General features: G+C 38.0%; 2 protein-coding genes and 1 long non-coding RNA gene across 3 annotated transcripts; all 3 read left to right on the top strand.

Moving 5' to 3' along the window:
* The first annotated feature begins 6,275 nt into the window (after nucleotides 1–6,275).
* LOC112098383 lies at nucleotides 6,276–7,020 on the top strand. The gene is made up of 3 exons (XR_002905495.1): nucleotides 6,276–6,387; nucleotides 6,547–6,636; nucleotides 6,768–7,020. It is a non-coding gene; the product is annotated as an uncharacterized LOC112098383 (long non-coding RNA).
* An 11,683-nt stretch (nucleotides 7,021–18,703) lies between these two features.
* Nucleotides 18,704–19,879, top strand: LOC112097809 (putative disease resistance protein RGA3). The gene has a single exon (XM_024183390.1). The coding sequence runs from the start codon at nucleotides 18,704–18,706 to the stop codon at nucleotides 19,877–19,879; it is 1,176 nt and encodes a 391-aa protein (XP_024039158.1).
* Nucleotides 19,880–20,045: 166 nt separating this feature from the next.
* On the top strand, nucleotides 20,046–21,071 carry LOC112097808 (disease resistance protein RGA2-like). The gene is made up of 2 exons (XM_024183389.1): nucleotides 20,046–20,823; nucleotides 20,896–21,071. The coding sequence occupies exons 1-2, from the start codon at nucleotides 20,046–20,048 to the stop codon at nucleotides 21,069–21,071; spliced, it is 954 nt and encodes a 317-aa protein (XP_024039157.1).
* Nucleotides 21,072–21,363: the final 292 nt, after the last annotated feature.

The following is a 21,363-nucleotide window of genomic DNA, read 5'->3' as shown; positions in this document are numbered from 1 at the left end:
AATTGTTTGGGAAATTGACAAGTTTGAGGGCATTAGATATAGGAAACTGGTCTGCCACACTGTGTTCTTCCATTCTAGATATTCCAAGAAATATAGAAAAGCTGGTACATTTAAGATACCTTAATTTGTCTTCTGTGACGCTTATAAGGAAACTTCCTGAGACGTTGTGTGAGTTATATAATCTAGAAAAGTTAGATATTAGTTACTGTATTAATCTTAAAGCATTACCTCAAGGAATTGGGAAGTTAATAAACATGAAGCATTTACTAAATGAGAGAACTGATTCCTTAGGGCACATGCCGGCTGGGATTGCGAGATTACCGAGTCTTCGGACATTGGATGAGTTCCATGTGAGCGGAGGAAGGAGGAAGAACGAGCACGATCAACTTCTTCTTGAAGCCTTGCAACCACCTTTGAATTTGAAGGAATTATTTATAGGGTCATACGGAGGCAACACCGTTTCCCCCAGCTGGATGATGTCATTAACCAATCTAAGGAGTTTAAATCTCCGTTTGTGCGAAAATTGTAAGCAGCTGCCTCCTTTGGGAAAATTGCCATTCCTTGAAAAGCTGTATATATCGGACATGAAGAGTGTGAAAAGAGCGGGTAATGAAATTTTGGGGATAGAAAGTGATCATCATGACTCATCTTCATCTTCATCGGTTATTATTGCCTTCCCCAAATTGCAATCACTTTTCATTGAGGATTTGCCGGAATTGGAGGAGTGGGATTATGGGATTACAAGAACGGGACACCCCTTCATCGACATCATGCCACGTCTTTCTGCCTTGGCAATTGCTGTTTGCCCCAAATTAAAGGCACTGCCCGACCACATTCATCAAACGACAACATTGAAGGGATTGAGCATTTGGGGGTGTGACCTTCTGGAAGAACGTTACCGCAAGGGGGAGGGGGAAGATTGGCCTAAGATATCACACATTCCCAACATATATATTAATTATTTGCGCATTTGAGATTTGGCATTGACAAGTAATTTCTTCTCTTAGTCTGATTTGCTTTGTTGTTTTTTATCTAATTAAGAAGCGTAATTACGTAAATAGCATTTTGAATCAAACTCTATATCAGAAATCTGCAGTACATACTTTCTAAAATTCTGATTTTCACATCCTACGATTTTTAATTTGTGAGATAGGTAACGTTACTGTAAAAGATTATTAATGCAATATGAGTAATTCTTTTGCAGGACAAGTGACCTACATTTAGTTTGGCTTTGGAGTTGAACAATAACCTTTCGAGGTCAGGACAACAAAAAAACGAAGCTTAATTTGCCACAGATTGCATGTATTGCCATTATTGACAATTTTCTGCACAAGGGATCAAGGAAGATTGGAGGAATTGGACGAGTGGGATTATGGGATTTTATAAGAACGGGAGACGCCTTCATCAACATCATGCCATGTCTTTCTTCCTTGGAAGTTTTCAGTTGCCCCAAATTAAAGGCATTGCCCGACCACATCCATCAAAGGACAACATTGAAGGAATTGCGCATTGGGTGGGATTGTGATATTCTGGTAGAACGTTACAAAAGGGGGGAAGGAGAAGACTGGCCTAAGATATCTCACATTCCCAACCTTGAGATTGGGCGTTGACAAGTAATTTCTTCTCTTACTTTGATTTGCTTTTGTTGATGCGAGATTCTAGTTCTCCTCGTTCTACGACCAGGCTCTCTGCTCGATCAACTTCACCACGACCAGGAGGTCTCCTCGTAAGGCTTCTTCTCCAGAGGCTCCTGCGCACACAGACAAGTCAGAGTACGCCGATTGTTTTCCCGGCGCAAACCCTCCGACGCTCAAGTCAGATATGAAGGTTCGGGGAACGCTTGCCACAGATCTTATGGCTTTTTCGTAGTTTTCTCTTCTTTAGAATTTCTTTAGCTCTCTTCTAATCTCAAAATTGCTAACCCTTTTACCTTCGTTGGCTACCTTTTTATAGGCTTCCTCTGAATCCCAGTTTTCCGCAGTCTACGTCTGTTATCCTCCCACCTCTCGAACGTGGATTCCCCATTTCCGTAGTCGTGGGTGGTTGCGTGGCCTTCGTGCCTAGATTCTCGGGCTGGAGAGCATGCCTCGCCAACTGTCGTTGACCGGGTCTCCTCAAATCAACCCTTAGCAGGAATACAGTAGGAATGACTTTATGCTTCTTACATGAGATTGGACTCGCGGCTGACGTGCTCGTGGATGAGCAGGGTATTTCTGCTCCTGCTCCCCAGGATACCAGGCTCTTACGGGACACACCGGTTCGCAGAACTCTGCCATCAGATATCTGCTCATCATGCCTGGTCTCGTCGACGTATTTCTCCCAAACACCGGTCCCCCAGTGTCTGGTGTTGGCTAATGTAATGGACTAGCAATAGAAACTTAGCGGTTTTTGGTCGCGTGGGACTGGAAAAGGCCTCGAGGAGGGGCTGACCAAGGTCAAGGAGGATCTTCAAAGGCAGAAGGCTATGTACGAGGCTCAACTCGAATCCCTCCGCGATTCCCATCGGGTTCAGGTCGAGAATTTGGAGAAGGAGGCTGACAAATAGTACGACCAGGGACTTCGGCATTCCTATCGCTGCATCATGGCCGTCCTCGGGAAGCAGCATCCTGATTTAAAGATGGACGACCTTGCAGCCGGTGTCGCCGAACATATGGACGAGGAGGCTGCAAAGGAGGATGCCGAAGAGGTGGCGCCAATGGTGATAGAGGAGGAAAACTCTCCTCCCCGTGTAATCCCTGCTGATGCTGGTGAGGCGAGTACCCCCCCAGACGCAACTGGAGATACTCCCCCAGCACCTGAGGTGGACCAGCTGACTGAGGCTGCTCGGCTTGCGGACCCACTGTCTTCTTAAACATGTTTCTTGTATTGTAACGAACAATGTTTGTGAAGATTATCTGCTTTGTTAATTATTAACAAATTAATAGAAATGTTTTTGATTACTCTCTTGTGTTGTAATTACGAGAGTCTGCTCGTCTTCGTCTGGTCGAGCTGGCTCTGGCTTGGTATATGGTTTTGCCACATGCCTTAGAAGATTCTTCAATGTTTGGGATTCTGCTCGCCTTTGCGCGGTCGAGCAGATCCTGGCATGCTTGGCTTCTGTCTCGCCATAAAACAGGCTTTGAGACTTTGTCGAGCCTTTGCATGCCTTAGGTAATTTCTTCAAAGCTTGGGATTCTGCTAGCCTTCTCGTGGCCGAGCAGATCCTGGCACGCTTGGCTTCTGTCTCGCCATAAAACAGGCTTTGAGACTTTGTCGAGCCTTTGCATGCCTTAGGTAATTTCTTCAAAGCTTGGGATTCTGCTAGCCTTCTCGCGGCCGAGCAGATCCTGGCATGCTTGGCTTCTGTCTCGCCATAAAACAGGCTTTGAGACTTAGTGAGCCTTTGCATACCTTAGATGATTTCTTCAAAGCTTGGGATTCTGCTAGCCTTCTCGTGGCCGAGCAGATCCTGGCATGCTTGGCTTCTGTCTCGCCATAAAACAGGCTTTGAGACTTGACGAGCCTTTGCATGCCTTAGATGATTTCTTCAAAGCTTGGGATTCTGCTAGCCTTCTCGTGGCCGAGCAGATCCTGGCACGCTTGGCTTCTGTCTCGCCATAAACAGGCTTTGAGACTTGACGAACCTTTGCATGCCTTAGGTAATTTCTTCAAAGCTTGGGATTCTGCTAGCCTTCTCGTGGCCGAGCAGATCGTGGCACGCTTGGCTTCTGTCTCGCCATAAACAGGCTTTGAGACTTGACGAGCCTTTGCATACCTTAGATGATTTCTTCAAAGCTTGGGATTCTGCTAGCCTTCTCGTGGCCGAGCAGATCGTGGCATGCTTGGCTTCTGTCTCGCCATAAACAGGCTTTGAGACTTGACGAGCCTTTGCATGCCTTAGGTAATTTCTTCAAAGCTTGGGATTCTGCTAGCCTTCTCGTGGCCGAGCAGATCCTGGCATGGTTGGCTTCTGTCTCGCCATAAACAGGCTTTGAGACTTGACGAGCCTTTGCATGCCTTGGGTAATTTCTTCAAAGCCTGGGATTCTGCTAGCCTTCTCGTGGCCGAGCAGATCGTGGCATGCTTGGCTTCTGTCTCGCCATAAACAGGCTTTGAGACTTGACGAGCCTTTGCATGCCTTGGGTAATTTCTTCAAAGCCTGGGATTCTGCTAGCCTTCTCGTGGCCGAGCAGATCCTGGCATGGTTGGCTTCTGTCTCGCCATAAACAGGCTTTGAGACTTGACGAGCCTTTGCATGCCTTAGGTAATTTCTTCAAAGCTTGGGATTCTGCTAGCCTTCTCGTGGCCGAGCAGATCCTGGCATGCTTGGCTTCTGTCTCGCCATAAACAGGCTTTGAGACTTGACGAGCCTTTGCATGCCTTGGATGATTTCTTCGATGCTTGAGGATTCTGCTCGCCTTCACGTGATCGAGCAGATCCTGGCATGCTTGGCTTCTGTCTCGCCATAAGACAGGCTTTGAGACTTGACGAGCCTTTGCATGCCTTAGAAATTTTTTCGGTTCCCAGTGACTGAATTTCCTCGACATTTGGAAGTATTTTCGGAGGTGTGCTGCGTTCCATGGGCGTTTCACCTCGTGGCCGTCCGTGCGAACCAGCTTGTAAGCTCCGGGTCCCACCATCTGCTTGACTCTATATGGCCCTTCTAGTTTTCTACTCGGGTATCGAGGGATGTTATCTGCATTGCTTCCCTTGCTGCCGAGGAGTAGCAGCTTTTTGTGATCCTCTGGTCTCCTCGTACCACTCCAACTACCCCATTCACCCGGTACTTCAGAGCCAGATAATGGTTGGACAGCACTGTTTCCTCTGCATTCGCCACCCCGTCGTCCTCGTCAAAAATCTGCCTTGCCGGGGACTGCTCTTCCTCTCTATGGAATTCTCCCCGCAGGGGTATGTTACCTCTCTCACCACCAAGTCTCCCGGTGGTTTGACTTCTCCTCGTGCTACCGGGATCTGGTGCCACTCCACCTCCTCTCACCCTTTCTTCCTGGGTTACCCTTCGTTCGCTCCGCAGCTCATGCAGAATGGTTGTCAAGGACTCCATCTGCTTTTCCATCCGTTCCATCCGGTCGAACATGGCTTTTTCCCGTGCTTCACTGCTATCTCCCTCAGTGTCACGGAATCGTTAAGCCTCATATCACCCCCTTGTGCACTACTTCCTCCTGCCTGCATTGCTTTTCAGTTACTTCCCCTCACTTCTTGCTATCAACAGAAGCTTTTTGCTCAGCTCCCCACAGACGGCGCCAAAATGTTGATGCGAGATTCTGGTTCTCCTCGTTCTACGACCAGGCTCTCTGCTCGATCAACTTCACCACAACCAAGAGGTCTCCTCGTAAGGCTTCTTCTCCAGAGGCTCCTGCGCACACAGACAAGTCAGAGTACGCCGGTTGTTTTCCCAGCGCAAACCCTCCGACGCTCAAGTCAGATATGAAGGTTCGGGGAACGCTTGCCACATATCTTATGGCTTTTTCGTAGTTTTCTCTTCTTTAGAATTTCTTTAGCTCTCTTCTAATCTCAAAATTGCTAACCCTTTTACCTTCGTTGGCTACCTTTTTATAGGCTTCCTCTGAATCCCAGTTTTCCGCAGTCTACGTCTGTTATCCTCCCACCTCTCGAACGTGGATTCCCCATTTCCGTAGTCGTGGGTGGTTGCGTGGCCTTCGTGCCTAGATTCTCGGGCTGGAGAGCATGCCTCGCCAACTGTCGTTGACCGGGTCTCCTCGAATCAACCCTTAGCAGGAATACAGCAGGAATGGCTTTATGCTTCTTACAGGAGATTGGACTCGCGGCTGACGTGCTCGTGGATGAGCAGGGTATTTCTGCTCCTGCTCCCCAGGATACCAGGCTCTTACGGGACACACCGGTTCGCAGAACTCTGCCATCAGATACTGCTCATCATGCCTGGTCTCGTCGACGTATTTCTCCCAAACAGCTTTGCTGTTATTTTTAATCTAATTAAGAAGCATAAATTTCATTTTGAATCAAAATCTGCAATACATATTTTCTAATATTCTGATTTTCATATCCTATGAATATACAATTTTTAATTTGTGATATGATGACGTTACTGTAAAGATTATTAGTGCAATACAAGCAATTCTTTTGCAGGTCAAGTGACCTACATTTTGTTTGGCTTTGGAGTTGGGTAATAACCTTTCGAGCTCAGGACAATAAAAGACTGAAGCTCAATTTGCCACAGATTACATGTATTGTCATCTAATGTATCATATGATGCAGGAAGCAGGGCAGGAAATGAAATGAGAAGCTTACTAGCTTACTAGTGGAAGGATTGCCCATGACAGAACCCAAAGGAAATGAAACCATTTCATGGCAGCAATTGACAAAATTCTCAACCAGTTGCACTGCAATTATGATCATCCTCAGCCAAAGGTAATTTCTTCTTCTGCATTTTTGTTATCTGCTATCTAATTAAGGACCATAAACTATTTTTAATCAAATTCTATATTAGGAATATATGCAACAGTTTCTAAAATTTTGGTATGGGTGTAATGATGGTAATCTCTCCTTTTTGTCTGTCATTGAATGTAGGATAATTTTGAACCGAATCATTTTTGACAATTGCAGAGCAAGTGATGAAGAGTGAGAATGGTGCTAGATTGGGGATTAATGCAAAAGGAGGTAAATTATTAGCAGTTTTTTCTGCCTTCTTTGAACCAGCGCCTGATTCACAAGTCTCCATTAATTCGGCTTTTGTCCAGTTGATTGATAAATTCTCAATTTCTTTGGTGCTAAATGTACATGTGAAGCAGGCAGCAAGCAGGAGTAGGGAGAAGAGAAGCTTTTTAGTGAAAGCTTGAACTCAGTTAATTCTACAGAGTATGTGTTTTGGCTGATTTATCTGAATCAGGAAATTTTACTTCCATCTGTTACAAGATCAAACAGAAACAAAACACAAGAAAGGAATTTTCACGGTTGGACATTGTTAGCTTCTTTTTCTTTTGGTCCTATCAAGCGACAGCCGTATGTATGATTGCATTAAGCTGCTGCTCGGAAATTTTCGGAATTGATGGCTGCCCATGCTTTTGCCAAGAAACTCCTCATGTTTTTGTTATCAACTATATCATCTTTCACACTGTTTTGACACTGTTAGGATTAAACTTTAGTAAAGTTGTTTCAATTATCCATGTAATCAGGCTGAGGATACTCAGCAGCTTATTTAGGCAAACGTCAGAATTCAGTTTTTTCGTTCAAAACTGGTGTGGTGACAAGGATACTAGCAAGGATAATAAAATAGTTTTCTGTGTGAGCAAATTTTGGGAGCTTGAGTGTTTTGTCATTTGCAATTACAATCATCCTCTGCCTCAGGTGATTTCTTCTCCTACTCTGTCGTTGTTTGTTCTCTAATCCAAAAGCATAAAGTATTTCAAAGAAATTCTATAGCAGAAATATGTAAAAGTTTCTGATATTTTATTTCCATCTGTTTGCATTGATATCTTTGCGGCATATGTACTACCTAACGAATAAACAGAAACAGAGCTCAGGAAAAAGTTTCTTCTGACATCATTTTTGAAAAATATAATGAAACCTCTTCCAGGAAGCAGTTGGCAGAAAATCCATATAAAGTGTAGACAATGGTGAGATAAAAGGTGATTCGCAATTCCATTTTTTTTTTTTTTTGAAATTAGGTTGTAGCTGGTATTGTTAGAAAGCCATTGGGCTAACCTACAGTAATTCTTGTGGTTAAAACTCAAAAGAAGCATTGAACTTTAAAAGGCATGCAATAATTATTGTGGCCACATGTCAATTCATGTACGTTTGAATAAGTTTAATGGTTGAAGGCCGTTAGCTTCTTTGCCTTTTGTGCATTTTGGTGTGCTATCAAGTGAGAGCCGTATGCATGCTTGCATATAGCTGCTGCTGGGAAATTTGAGGATTTGATGGCTGCCCGTGTTATTGCTTAAATTAGATGTGATAAGCTGTTGCTTGGAGATTCTGTTGGCAAGACTTTCCAGAAGCTGTGGAACCTGAACCCTTGGCTATATATCATCTTTTTCGTTGTTTTGAAACTCTCAGGATTAAACTTGAGTAAATTTGTTCGGTTGCCTATATAATCAGGTCAAGGATACTGAGCAGGCAAATGTAATAACTCGGTTTGTTCGCCAAAAACTTGTTTATGATTCTCGACAAAGCTGCATGGAGTGAATTTTGGGAGCTTGACGATGAGAGAAATGAGAGGACGTATTCGGATTTGAGTTTATTAGGAAGTTATATATGTATTTCGTCAGTTATCACTATCATTTTTAGTTTTTATTCTTTCACAGAAAACCTTCTGATAGTGCTAAATTTTCAAACACCTGTCCGATTCAAAACTTCATATTCTAATTATGTTCATAAGCTTCTATAGTTACCTTCAAAAAGATAAATGGATGGCTTTGATTTATTTTGATTAAAGTAGCTTTTGACAATAGGATTCTTTCATGATTTAAACATTCTTTTTAAAACCAAATCATCAAAAAATAAAAAATAAAAAGTAAACTAACAAGTATTATTTTATTAGTGCTTTTTTCATCAAATACGCTTATGAGAATTGTAATTTGTGGCAACCAATTTTTCACTAAATACACCTACAACAATCTATTAATAATAAGGCGATAGCCTAATTTTTCATACTTCTAATTTCTTTTGATCCTAAAATATGAGTAATTGTATAATAATAAGCCCATGTGGATCTCAATGCCATGAGTTTGATAAATAGCTATCAAGGATTACTTATTAAGTCAAAAATATTTAAAGGATAAAATGGTAAAACTAGAAGGGTGGAGTAATATGGCTATCTAGGATTACATTACAAGTCAATTATATTCAAAGCTAAAATAGTGAAACTTGAAAGGTGGAGTAATCGTTTAGATGAATGATAAAGATCAACCCATATCCTATATGTCTTCTAGCAAAGCTTGTTTTTATCGAAAGTGTTTCAAAATAAGATAAATAGAGATGAGTAACTAACAAACTTTATTTTATTAGTGCTTTTTTCATCAAATATGCATAAGACAACTGTAATTTGTAGCAACCAATTTGTCACTAAATACACCTACAACAAACTATTAATAATAAAGGAGTAGAAAATGCCCAATTTTTCATACTTCTAATTTCTTTTGGTCTAAAAATATGGGTATTTGTGTAATAATAATGTTAAAATGTATATGTTTCCAAGCTGGTGGGGACCCTCCTCAATAGTCCTTGGGATGACACTTCTTCTTCTTCTTGCCGACATCAGCAACTACACATCGTTACACTTGCTTTTTATTGTTCAACACCACTGATTTTCTGGGTTCTCTGAGCATTATACTACTGCTCATAAGCGGCTTGCCACTACAGAAGCGTAGGATTCTTATGTCGTTTTTTATGGGGACAATGTGGGTTGTAATCACAGTAATGGCAATGACTTACATGGTCTCTATAGATTTCCTGCTAGACCATATACGTTTCATTGCTTCCATCTGCTCCATATATTTTATCTTACGTATGGTTTTGCATTGGGGGGAACTCTATTTCTTGGGCACATGATTCCCCTTACAATCAAGGTGATATTGTATTTTAGAAAATCAATTAGAAGACCTTGTCGCATTCGGGCTTAAGATGGTCATGATTATGACCCCCAACTGCTTCAGATGTTTACAATTAAACTCTATGGAGTGAATATAGATGATTACATGCTTCTATATAGGTGTGGGTGCTTGATAATGAATGTCAGTGGCTGCAAAGCATAACATTAATTCATTTTGTTAGCGATTGCTTCATATATCATAAATTGCTTCAAGAAATCAATTAAGAGACAAAGAGCAAATTCAGCCTGAAGATGTGTATCGCAACAAGGACTAATAATGAAATATTAAAACAAAAAAATTGGTAAAATCTATTGATAATTCAAGTGAGACCATAGAGTTTCCCCCCCCCCCCCCCCCCCCCACCCCAAGGACTAATTAATAATGAGAGGAAGCAAACAGTTATTAGAATATGTACCGCAACAAAGAGTACAAACTTGGATATTCATACGGATATTGTGCATTCATTGACTGGATTTGTTGGCCGTTATTAACCGTGTATTTATGACTTTTAACCAGACTTTTTTGCCATTATTAACTGCAAAGTTATGATAATTAGTGAATGATGCAATTGCTTAGCTGACATTCTAATCTCACATTGGGCCAGAAAATATCGCCATCATTAGTACTAATGGCACCTAGCTTAATCGTCTCAAAGGTTTGGATATAAAATTATAAGTGCCCATGGGCCACTGGCCCATTACAGAGACCCCAGTTTCTCTGTAACCGTAAATCAAAGCCCCAAGGCCATTATTATGTAAACATGGATGAAACAACTTCTTTGAAGACCTCAGTCCTGATCATTCTCATCTTGTGCAATAATCTCGTTAGTCTCTTTCCATCCCATAAAATACATTAATCTCTTTTTTTTTTCGGCGAAAGTTAGTGTATTTAAAATGTGAATTTAGAAATAAACAACACTGTAAAATGCACAGAAGTTCGTATTTAAAAGCTTGCATTTGTACTTATTAAATAATGTATTTTGCATATTTAATAGTATTAGTGAGCACATTTCTAATGAAAACTCTAAATTTTTTGTTGTACTCTTGGTTTATGACATGTTACCTACAGCATACGAGATTCTTGGAGTATATATAACAGATTAGCCGCTGTATTGTAGATGCATCTATCGCTTGGTTATCTGAAATTAAGTCTGTTGTTAACATTCTAAGGAGGCGCATATCTTATGTGTGTTGGCGATGAGGATCTGCAAAAAATTTTGTTATCATGATTATTGTAGATGCATTGATTTTCCTGGACTTTGTCAAAACAAAGGTGATTGCGCTGAATAATCTCTTCAAAAATGCCCTGAAAAAACGTGGGGATCCGGCAACTGCCATCGCATTTGTAATTAATGCTTTGAGCTTAAGAATAAAGATATGCTAATTTTCGCTGTCTACATATCCAAAAGAATCTCATCCGCGACCTTTTCTTTTTTTAATTTTGGCCATGTTTTTTAGAAATGCTTTTGAAATTTCGATTCAAAGTACAAGCCTTTCGTGAGAAATTCCGATTGAAAGTAGAAACCTTTCGACATCGACGTAATAAAGTTAGTTAATCGAAAAGAAAAAGAGGGAAAAAAAAAGCGAAGAATTAATAGAGCAATAATCTCCTGGAAAGAGCGATTTTTTACTGTATAAAGTTGACACGAGTCAATTAAACCAATGCATTCACTTTCTTCAACATGTACCGTGTGGGGCAATCCTTTCAATAATTTTAGCTTTCACATTGAGCTTGCTATTCAAATTAAATAAAGACTTCATGATTTTTCAAAGTTATCAAGTAAGATAACAGTAAATTGATGTTTATTTCATGCTCTAATTTAGGATTTTGTACTTTCTTAAAGTATGAAAAAACTATTAAACTATACAATTTAATAATGTAATGAGATTATATTATTAAAACGTACGATTTAATAGTTTTTTTTAACTTTAATAAATTTCAGGTTTCTAAATCAAATTAGCACTATATTACATGTTATAGTAAAAAAAATTTGATGAATAATTAAAAATGTGCTGACTGACTTGTAGATGACACAGTGCACTGGCATATTAACTGTTAAAATCTTCACATAGAACTTGTACACAATATATTAGAGTGCCACCAAAACGATCCGCAACAAAAATAAATAAAATTTTGGAAATAAAACTTAAAATCATACCAATATTTATAAATTGCATCTAGATTTGTTACTATGGGAGCATCTGAAGTTGAGCCACAACAAGTGATGTTTCTAAAACGAGAAAATCGACAACAATTAATAATTCCTGAACGTTTCCATATCATTGTTGATGAATAAGATATCATATTACCACTACAATTAAATTACCATCATAGCTAGCGTATATTCTCTCAACTATTAATTTAATGTAAATATAACAAATATTATTTTTTATTTTAATTGGATTATGTATAAGTATGACTTTTTATCAAATTCATATAATAAATTATAAAACTCATTAGATTTTATTTAATTGAGTTTTTTTACATTATAATTTTATGTACTTAAAGAAAAAAAAGGACATGTATAAACAATTTATCAAACATACTCAAAAAATAAAACGCAATTTAAATTTGTATTTATTTTAGTCACTATATAATAAAACAGCACTTTAATAATAAAATTTATTAAACACATGTACTTTACTTTTTAAACTCACAGTAACTGTAATAATACAGTTTACAAAGTATTAAGCTGCTTTTTTAATCAGTGACTTTTTTCGTTCACATTGATTAATTAACACATGTCGAAAAATTCATTAATAAATGTTTACCACAAACGAATAAAAATGAACAAACAATTAAGAAAGACTTGCATCCATTACATACAAAATTTACGCTTACTTTCTTCCAATTGCATGTTCATTTGCATCTACTTTACCTAGCGTGTGAGACTCGTTCGTATTATATATTGCAGATACTGATGCAGCGTATTAAATATTCCAATTTCTTCATCAGTTTCAAAACAGTCAATGTCAGTATCAAAGCCAAAGTTTGTTAAATTATATTAACATGGGCCACTAATTAAATCTTATATTCATATTCATATTATCATCATCATCATCATCATTAAATTTTATTAATTTTATTATATAATTATTTATTATTATTATTGTTATTATTATTTTTATTATTGTATTATATTATTTATATAATTTTAATTATTGTTTATTATTATTATGGTATAAAGTTGATGCAAGTCAATAAAGAATAATTAATTAAATAAATTTGGATTGATTAAAAGATAACTACTACTCAAGCCCGGTTCTTGTCCACTATGGGTTTTATGCGAAATTTTTTTATGAAGCACATTCAGCAGTTTCAACATTCAAAGAAACATAAAAGAGCTCAAAATTTATTCAACTTTTAAGTGTATCCTGAATATCAACAATCAATAAGGTTGTAAGATATTTTATAAATGAAAAACTGTTGACAAGATATCTTTTTTACTTCCTTTAGAACCATTATTTCAAGAAACTATTTTTTTCTTCAAAAGTGAGCTAATAAATGTAATAATTTTGTTTATAAAGAAGAACATAATTATAATGTTAGATATTAATTTTTTTTAAACAAATAAAAAAGATTATTTTTCTTAAAAAATTAATAATGAATTAGCGATTATTAATTATAGCTCTTTTATCTTATGGCTATCAAATATAGAATTTGTTAAAAAATTCTTAATTGAAGATAATTATTAATTAAGGATGAAATAATTATTAACTAAAGGGATGCCTGAAAAGAGGCTTTTCTATTATAAGTAACTTAAAAAACTATTAATTTTTCTAAACCTTGGCGTATAGGTACCTTTTCCTAATCAAAAGAAGCAAATCAAATAAGCTTTCAAAAACATCAATAATAATCCTTGAACGTTCGATATCATCGTTGATGAATATAGTTAGCTATGGGAAAAGAAAAATATAATCACATTTTGATTTGAAAATGAGTGCGAAAATTAATAAATAAATCATCGCCACAAATGAATACAAATTGTAAAGAATTGTGGAAATGCTCATATATTATTTGTTGCTGTGTACAAGATCCTTATATACAAAAATACTAGAATCATCTAAGGCAAGTACCAAACGGTCAAATAATAGAAAAGGAAAGAATATAAAGGAGAATGAATATTACAATATGCTAAGTTAGTGGCTAAGATCAAGGACTGATTGATTCTTGTTCTAATACTCCCCCTCAAGTTGGGAAGTGAAGATCCGTAACTCCCAACTTGCCAAGAAGATATTGAAATTGATCTTTACCAAGAGCTTTGGTAAAAATGTCAGCCAATTGTTGTCATGAAGGCACATAAGTTAAGGAAATGATTTTGGCATGAAGCTTTTCACGAACAAGATGGCAGTCTATTTCTATGTGCTTGGTACGCTCATGGAAGATGGGATTGGCAGCGATATGAAGCGCAGCTTGATTGTCACAATGTAAAGATATAGGCATTGGATGGGTCACATGAAGATCACGAAGTAGAGTTTTCAACTAAACCAATTCACATGTTGTTGTCGCCATGGCTCGATATTCGGCTTCAGCAGAAGAGCGCGATACAACTGGTTGCTTCTTGGTTTTCCAAGAAATAGGACTATTACCGAGCATGATAAAATATCCAGTGGTGGATCGACGGTTCATGGGGCAACTTGCCCAATCTGAATCTGAGAAGGCAGAGAGTTCCAAAGAGCTAGTGGAGGACAAGAGGATACTAGCGCCGGGAGAAGATTTGATGTAACGTAAGACACGCAGGGTAGCATCATAATGTGGTCGTCTTGGAGTGTGCATAAATTGACTAAGTATGTTCACAGCATATGTAATTTCTGGCCGGGTGATTGTCAAATAGATGAGACGTCCTACAAGTTGTCGGTATTGGTCAGGATTTTGACAAAGGGTTCCTTGATCGTTAGAGAGCTTCAAGTTTTGTTCCATTGGAAAAGAACATGGCCGTGTGCCTAATTGTCCACTGTCTTGAAGTATATCTAAAGCATATTTCCTTTGATTTAAGAAAATCCCTTGCTTTGAACGAGCCACTTCAATTCCTAAAAAATATTTCAAAGTTCCCAAGTCTTTAATATGAAATTGAGCCTGCAAAAACATCTTCAATGCAGTTATAGTGTCAAGATGGTTACCAGCAATTATTATATCATCAACATACACAAGCACCAATGTAAAATGAGAATCGTGCATATTAGTAAACAAACAAGAATCAGCATAAGATTGAATGTAACCAATTTGTTTAAGAGCGGATGAGAATTTTTCAAACCAATTTCGAGAAGCTTGCTTGAGACCATAAAGGGACTTGTTTAACCGACAAAATTGAGAAGACTCCCCCTGTTTACGAACTCTTAGAGGTAAGGTCATATAAATTTCCTCATGCAAGTCACCATGAAGAAATGCATTATGAACATCTAACTGAAATAATAACCACCCTCGAATAGCTGCCATTGCCAATACACATCTAACAGTCACAAGTTTTGCAACAGATGCAAATGTCTCATGGTAATCCAAACCTTCAGTTTGTGTGTATCCTTTAGCAACAAGGCGTGCTTTGTATCTCTCAATAGAACCATCAGCTTTTCTTTTAATTTTGAACACCCATTTACAACCAATTGGTTTCTTGCCGGGAGGTAGATCTTGTATTGTCCAAGTGTTACTTTGCTCCAAAGCTTTAATCTCTATATCCATAGCATTGCGCCAATGAGCATGTTGAACGGCTTGAGAATATGTAGTTGGTTCAACATCGTGAGATATGGCTGAAAGAAAGGCTACATGATCACTAGAAAACTTGTCATATGATAAATACTTGGATAATGGATATAAAGAACTTACCAATGGTGGATGATTAGTAAAAATATTAGAGTTGCCAAATGTACCGTGAAGTGCAGTAGAGCAAATATAATTCTGAAGATAATTTGGACGACAAGACTGTCGTTAGGACCGTCGAAGAGGTGGAGAAGGGAGAACTACTGAATCAGATGTACCTTGGTGGAGTGGCTACTCATTGGAAGAAGTTGGAAGGAGCTGTGCATTTTCATTGGCAGGAAGTATGATAGGAAGAGGTAAAACATTGTTATTTTCTTGTTGATTGGTGATAGTTTTGAATGGGAATTCAGTTTCCACAAAAGTAACATCACGAGAAATAAAAGTCTTTTTGTTAATGATATCATAAACTTTGTATCCGGGATACCCAAATGGGTAACCAACAAATATACACTTGGTAGCACGGGGAGCAAACTTATGACGATTAACACTGCTGGTATGAGCATAAAAAAGATAGCCAAAGACACGAAGACGATCATAGTGAGGTTTAGTCTTAAAAAGCATTTCATAAGGAGATTGACCACCAAGATTAGGAGTGGGTATACGATTAATCAAATGGGTTGCAGTTAAAACACAATCTCCCCAGAAAGACAAAGGTAAATGTGCTTGAAAACATAACGCACGTGCAACTTCTAAAATATGTCGGTGCTTGCGTTCTGCTACCCCATTTTGTTGAGGTGTCTCAACACAAGTGCGTTCATGCAAGATGCCATGCTCATGAAAAAAAGATTGCATCTGATTTGATAAAAATTCACATCCTTGATTAGTACGAATTTTTTTAATTTGTGTGTGAAATTGTGTTTTGATCAAGAAGTAAAAGTTTTTTAATAATTGAAAAGCTTCAAACTTGTGTCGCATGAGGTAAACCCAAGTACAACGAGTATGGTCATCAACAATAGTAAGAAAATAATATGCTCCCGTATATGTAGATGTGCGATGAGGTCCCCAAATATCACAAAAAATTAATTGAAATGGCATATCAGAACGATTTTTATTCAATTGAAATGAACTTCTAGTGTTTTTTTAAAGTTGACAAATTTCACAACAAGAATTAAATGATGCAATATCAGAAATAAAAGACAAACGCTGCATTCGGTCTTTAGAAGGGTGACCGAGTCGCAAATGCCAAAGATTGGAATTGGGTTCCTTTGCAACGTTCATTACTGAAGGAAGGGAAGAATGACCATTGATATGCTCATAATAATATAGTCCATCCTGAACTTCACCCTTTCCAATCAGCTTCTTCGTTGAAAGGTCCTGAAAAACACAAAATGAAGGGAAAAATATAGCAGCACAGTTCAAATCCTTGGTTAGCTTGCTTATAGATAATAGATTAAAATTAAAATGAGGAACAAATAAGGCATTATCTAAAGTCAAAGAGGAGGATAATTTAATGGATCCATATTTTGTTGTAGGAACAGTTGTGCCATTTGGTAGTCTCACGGGTTTGACATGAGACATGGGCACAAAATTTTTAAAGGAAGAAATATTAGGAGTCATGTGATCAGATGCCCCACTATCAATTATCCAAGAATTATTATATGAGTTAATAGCAGAATTGCAAAAAGGAATGATTTTACCAGCTAAGTTTGCAGTAGGTGGCTGCTCACTTATTGAAAGTATAGATAATAACTGTTGATATTGTTCAGCCGTGAGACCGGGAATTTGGATAGTAGGCTGAGATGATGAATTCTTGTCTGTTGGAATGGGATGATCATCTAGTTGTTGTGGCTTCGTGGTTGCAAGAGCAGCACATGCGATCGATTTGAATGTTTCCAGTTTGGTGGGTAGCCAACAATTTTGTAACATTTGGCTTTTATATGCCCATATTTCTCACAATGATCGCAGAAAGGTCTACCTCGTCCTTGTGTCTATTGTACTCCATGCAAATGGCTAGGGTGTGAATGATTTTGATGGCTGGTCATTTGAGTCTTATTATTGGCTTTCAAGGCTATTGATTCAATAGATGGTTGACTGGAAACATGGAGAAGTCGTTGACGTTCTTCCTGATGAATAATTGAATATGCTTTTCCAACATTTGGAAGTGGTTCCATGGCTAAGATTTGACTTCGTACCGAAGAATATGAATCATTGAGACCCATTAGGAATTGAAACACCTTTTCAGTCTCTAGTAATCCCTACAATTCATTTGAAGTTTCACACTTGCAAGAAGAAATAATGGTTAATGTGGACAATTCATCCCAATAAAATTTCAAAGTATTAAAATAAATCACTAATGATTTTTGCTCTTGCTGGTGATTGCATATGGCTCTCTTAAGTTCATAAATCCGTGGATTATTACTTTGTGAAAAACGTTCTTCCAACCCAAGCCAAAGAGAGCGTGGAGTATCACAATAGATGAGGCTATTGGCAAGATTTTTCTCTATTCCATTGAGCATCCATGAAAGGACCATGTCATTGCATCGCTCCCAAGTTTTTAAATCTTGTGAGGTTGATGAAGGTTTTTGTCTGCTTCCATCAATAAAACCCAATTTGTTTTTGGCATTTAATGCCATCTTCATGGATCTTTTCCATGTTGAATAATTATCACCCGTTAGCACATTAGATACAAGAATGGCTCCGGGATGATCAGATGAATGAAGAAAGTATGGTGAAGAAACATCAGTAATGGGGGAATTTGATGTTTCTAATATTGGATTCAAACTACTAGACATGATTGTCAAAGAGAAAAGCAGAAATGAGTAAAATTTGCTCTGATACCATGTAAAGAATTGTGGAAATGCTCATATATTATTTGTTGCTGTGTACAAGATCCTTATATACAAAAATATTGGAATCATCTAAGGCAAGTACCAAACTATCAAATAATAGAAAAGGAAACAATATAAAGGAGAATGAATATTACAATATGCTAAGTTAGTGGCTAAGATCAAGGATTGATTGATTCTTGTTCTAATACAAATGAACAAACAACAAAGAGTAACTATATTACGAAAGTGAGTTATTTACAACTGTTCTCGACAGATTACTTGCATATACTATAACAAACAAAAGCTACTTTTTTATTTTTCTATAAGTTTTGAAACTTCCCAGCAATTGCTAGTCATTTACATCCACTTAGTTTCCCCATCAGCTTTAGCGTGCGGGAACTCCTTTGCATTGCTTGAATTTTTTAAACTTCTTAATTTTCTACGAGCTTTGAAACTTCCGTTCAATTGCATGGCATTTGCATCAGCTTTAGTGTGTGGGGACTCCTTTGAATTATTACAGATGCATATAAGAAGAACGCAAAAGGCTGGATGCATTTTTGCAACATCAATTTCAATTCTCTCCTCTTTCTTTATCCCAAATTATTCACCAACACCATGGTTAACGCCGTCGTTTCTCCTCTCTTAGAGCAGCTGATTTCCTTTTCTACCGAAGAGGTGACACAGCAGGTGAAGCTAGTTAAGGGGGTTGAACAGGAAGTTGAAAAGCTTACAAGCCATCTTCAAACGATTCAAGCTGTGCTCAATGACGCAGAGCAGAGGCAAGTGAAGGAGAAATCCATCAGAGTTTGGTTGGGTCGGCTCAAGGACGTATCCTATGACATTGAAAATGTGTTGGACGAGTGGATCACTGCACGACGCAGATTGCAAATGGAGCAGAATGCTCATTCAGCTCAGAAGCAGGTAAGTTCATGCTTCCCGGCCTCTAGCATTAGTTTTAAAAAAATCATCCTCCGTCAGGACATTGCTGTCAAGATCAAAGGAATCAATAAAAAGCTGGGTGTTATAGCCACTCAAAAGGATATGTTTAAGTTTGTTGAGAGTGGTGGTGCCAGTAGTACGAGACCTGGGCGAGTACAGAGTACCTCCTTCATTGATGAGGAGGAGATATATGGTAGAGTTGGTGAGAAGAATGAACTCTTGAGCAAGCTGTTGTGTGAGAGTAGCGAGCAACAAAAAGGCCTTCATATCATCTCTATTGTTGGTATGGGAGGTATAGGGAAAACCACTCTCGCACAATTAGATTGTAATCATGAGGAGGTGATAAGAAAGTTCGATAAAATTCTATGGGTGTGTGTATCAGAAACTTTTGAAGAGTTCAGAGTTGCCAAAGCAATGGTCGAAGCTTTGGATGGTCATGAATCTCATTTAGGTGAATTCCAATCTCTTCTTAGACATATTTATGAATCCATTGCAGGGAAGAGCTTTCTTCTTATCTTAGATGACGTGTGGGATGGAAATTACGTGAAATGTGAACCATTCTACCGTTGTCTAAAGAATGGTCTCCATGGAAGTAAAATTTTAGTTACCACACGTAAAGAGTCAGTTGCGTGCATGATGGGATATTTAGATATTATCTCCATCAAAGAGTTAGTTGAAGAGGAATGTTGGTTATTGTTTAATAGGATAGCATTTCATGGTCGGTCCATTGAAGAATGTGAGAAATTAGAGCAAATTGGGCAAAAAATTGCAAGCAGATGCAAAGGTTTGCCTCTTGCAGCAAAGGTAATGGGGAGTCTCATGCGCTCTAAAAAAACTGAACAAGAGTGGTAGAGAATCTCAAATAGTGATTTGTGGAAAATCGAAGAGATTGAAAAAGGTGTTCTATCTCCTCTGTTGTTGAGTTATAATGGTTTGCTGTCTAGAGTGAAAAAAGTGTTTTTCATATTGTGCCATCTTTCCAAAGGACTTCAATATAATGAAAGAGAAACTAATTACGATGTGGATGGCTCAAGGTTACTTTAGTGTAGAGCAAGATGAAGAGGTGGACATAATTGGTGAAGAGTATTTTAACATCTTAGCCACTCACTCTTTCTTTCAAGAGTTTAAGAAAGATGATGATAATCTTATTGTAGCGTGCAAGATGCATGATATAGTACACGATTTTGCCCAATTTGTAAGTCAAAATGAATGTTCTTCGATGGAGATTAATGGTAGCAAAGAACACAACGCCATAAACTCTTTGGATAAGAAGGTTTGTCATTTAATGTTAATTATTGGTGAAGGAGCTTCATTTCCTGTCTCCACTTGTAGAGTTAAAAGAATGCGTAGCCTCTTTATTGGTGGTAACATGCTTGACAATTCATCGTTAAATGGTAAGATGCTAAAGGAATTATTTGAGAAATTGACAAGTTTAAGGGTGTTAAATATAGGAAAATGGTCTATCTCACGATGGTATTTCATTCTAGAGATTCCAAGAAATATAGAAAAGTTGATACATTTAAAGTACCTTAATTTGTCCTGTCTGACGTCCATAAGGAAACTTCCTGAGCCATTATGTGAGTTATATAATCTAGAAAAGTTAGATATTAGTCATTGTTGGTATCTTAAAGAATTACCTGAAGGGATTGGGAAGTTAATAAACATGAAGCATTTACTAAATGAGAGAACTGATTCCTTAGGGCGCATGCCGGCTGGGATTGCGAGATTAACGAGTCTTCGGACATTTGATGAATTCCATGTGAGCAGAGGAAAAGCTGTTGATGGTCACAAAGGATGTAGGCTTTAATCTCTTAAAAACTTGGAACTCCTCCAAGTATGTGGTCTACGTAGACTGGGAAATGTGTCAGATGTGGATGAGGCTAAGAGATTAGAGCTTGATAGAAAGGAATACCTCTTCAATTTGAAGTTCTGGTTTGATATGAAGGATGAAGGAGGAGAAATGAGGAAGAACGAGGACGATCAACTTCTTCTTGAAGCCCTGAAACCACCTCTAGATTTGAAGGAATTAGTGATAGATTCATAAAGAGGCAACAATGTTTTCCCTAACTGGATGATGTCATTAACTAATCCAAGGAGTTTGGAACTCATTCTGTGCGAAAACTGTAACCAGCTGCCTCCTTTGGGAATATTGCCATCCCTTGAAAAGGTCATCATAACATACATGATTAGTGTGAAACGAGTGGGTAATGAATTTTTGGGGATAGAAAGTGATCATCATGAGCCATCTTCATGTTCATCTTCATCAGTTATTATTGCCTTCCCCAAATTGAAATCACTCACAATTTCTTGGATGTTGGAATTGAAAGAGTGGAATT

This window comes from Citrus clementina, unplaced genomic scaffold (assembly GCF_000493195.1).
Source record: "Citrus clementina cultivar Clemenules unplaced genomic scaffold, Citrus_clementina_v1.0 scaffold_5, whole genome shotgun sequence".
Lineage (NCBI taxonomy): Eukaryota > Viridiplantae > Streptophyta > Magnoliopsida > Sapindales > Rutaceae > Citrus > Citrus x clementina.
Note: the sequence above shows the minus strand (reverse complement) of the source record. Positions and strands in the feature narration are given on the sequence as shown.

Excerpts from the sequence above, each read along its gene's own strand:
- LOC112097809 (XM_024183390.1), top strand. The coding sequence starts at position 18,704 with ATGGTTAACGCCGTCGTTTCTCCTCTCTTAGAGCAGCTGATTTCCTTT.
- LOC112097808 (XM_024183389.1), top strand. The coding sequence starts at position 20,046 with ATGTGGATGGCTCAAGGTTACTTTAGTGTAGAGCAAGATGAAGAGGTG. Across the intron at positions 20,824-20,895 it reads TGTTGATGGTCACAAAGGAT|ATGTGGATGAGGCTAAGAGA; the intron begins GTAGGCTTTAAT and ends GAAATGTGTCAG.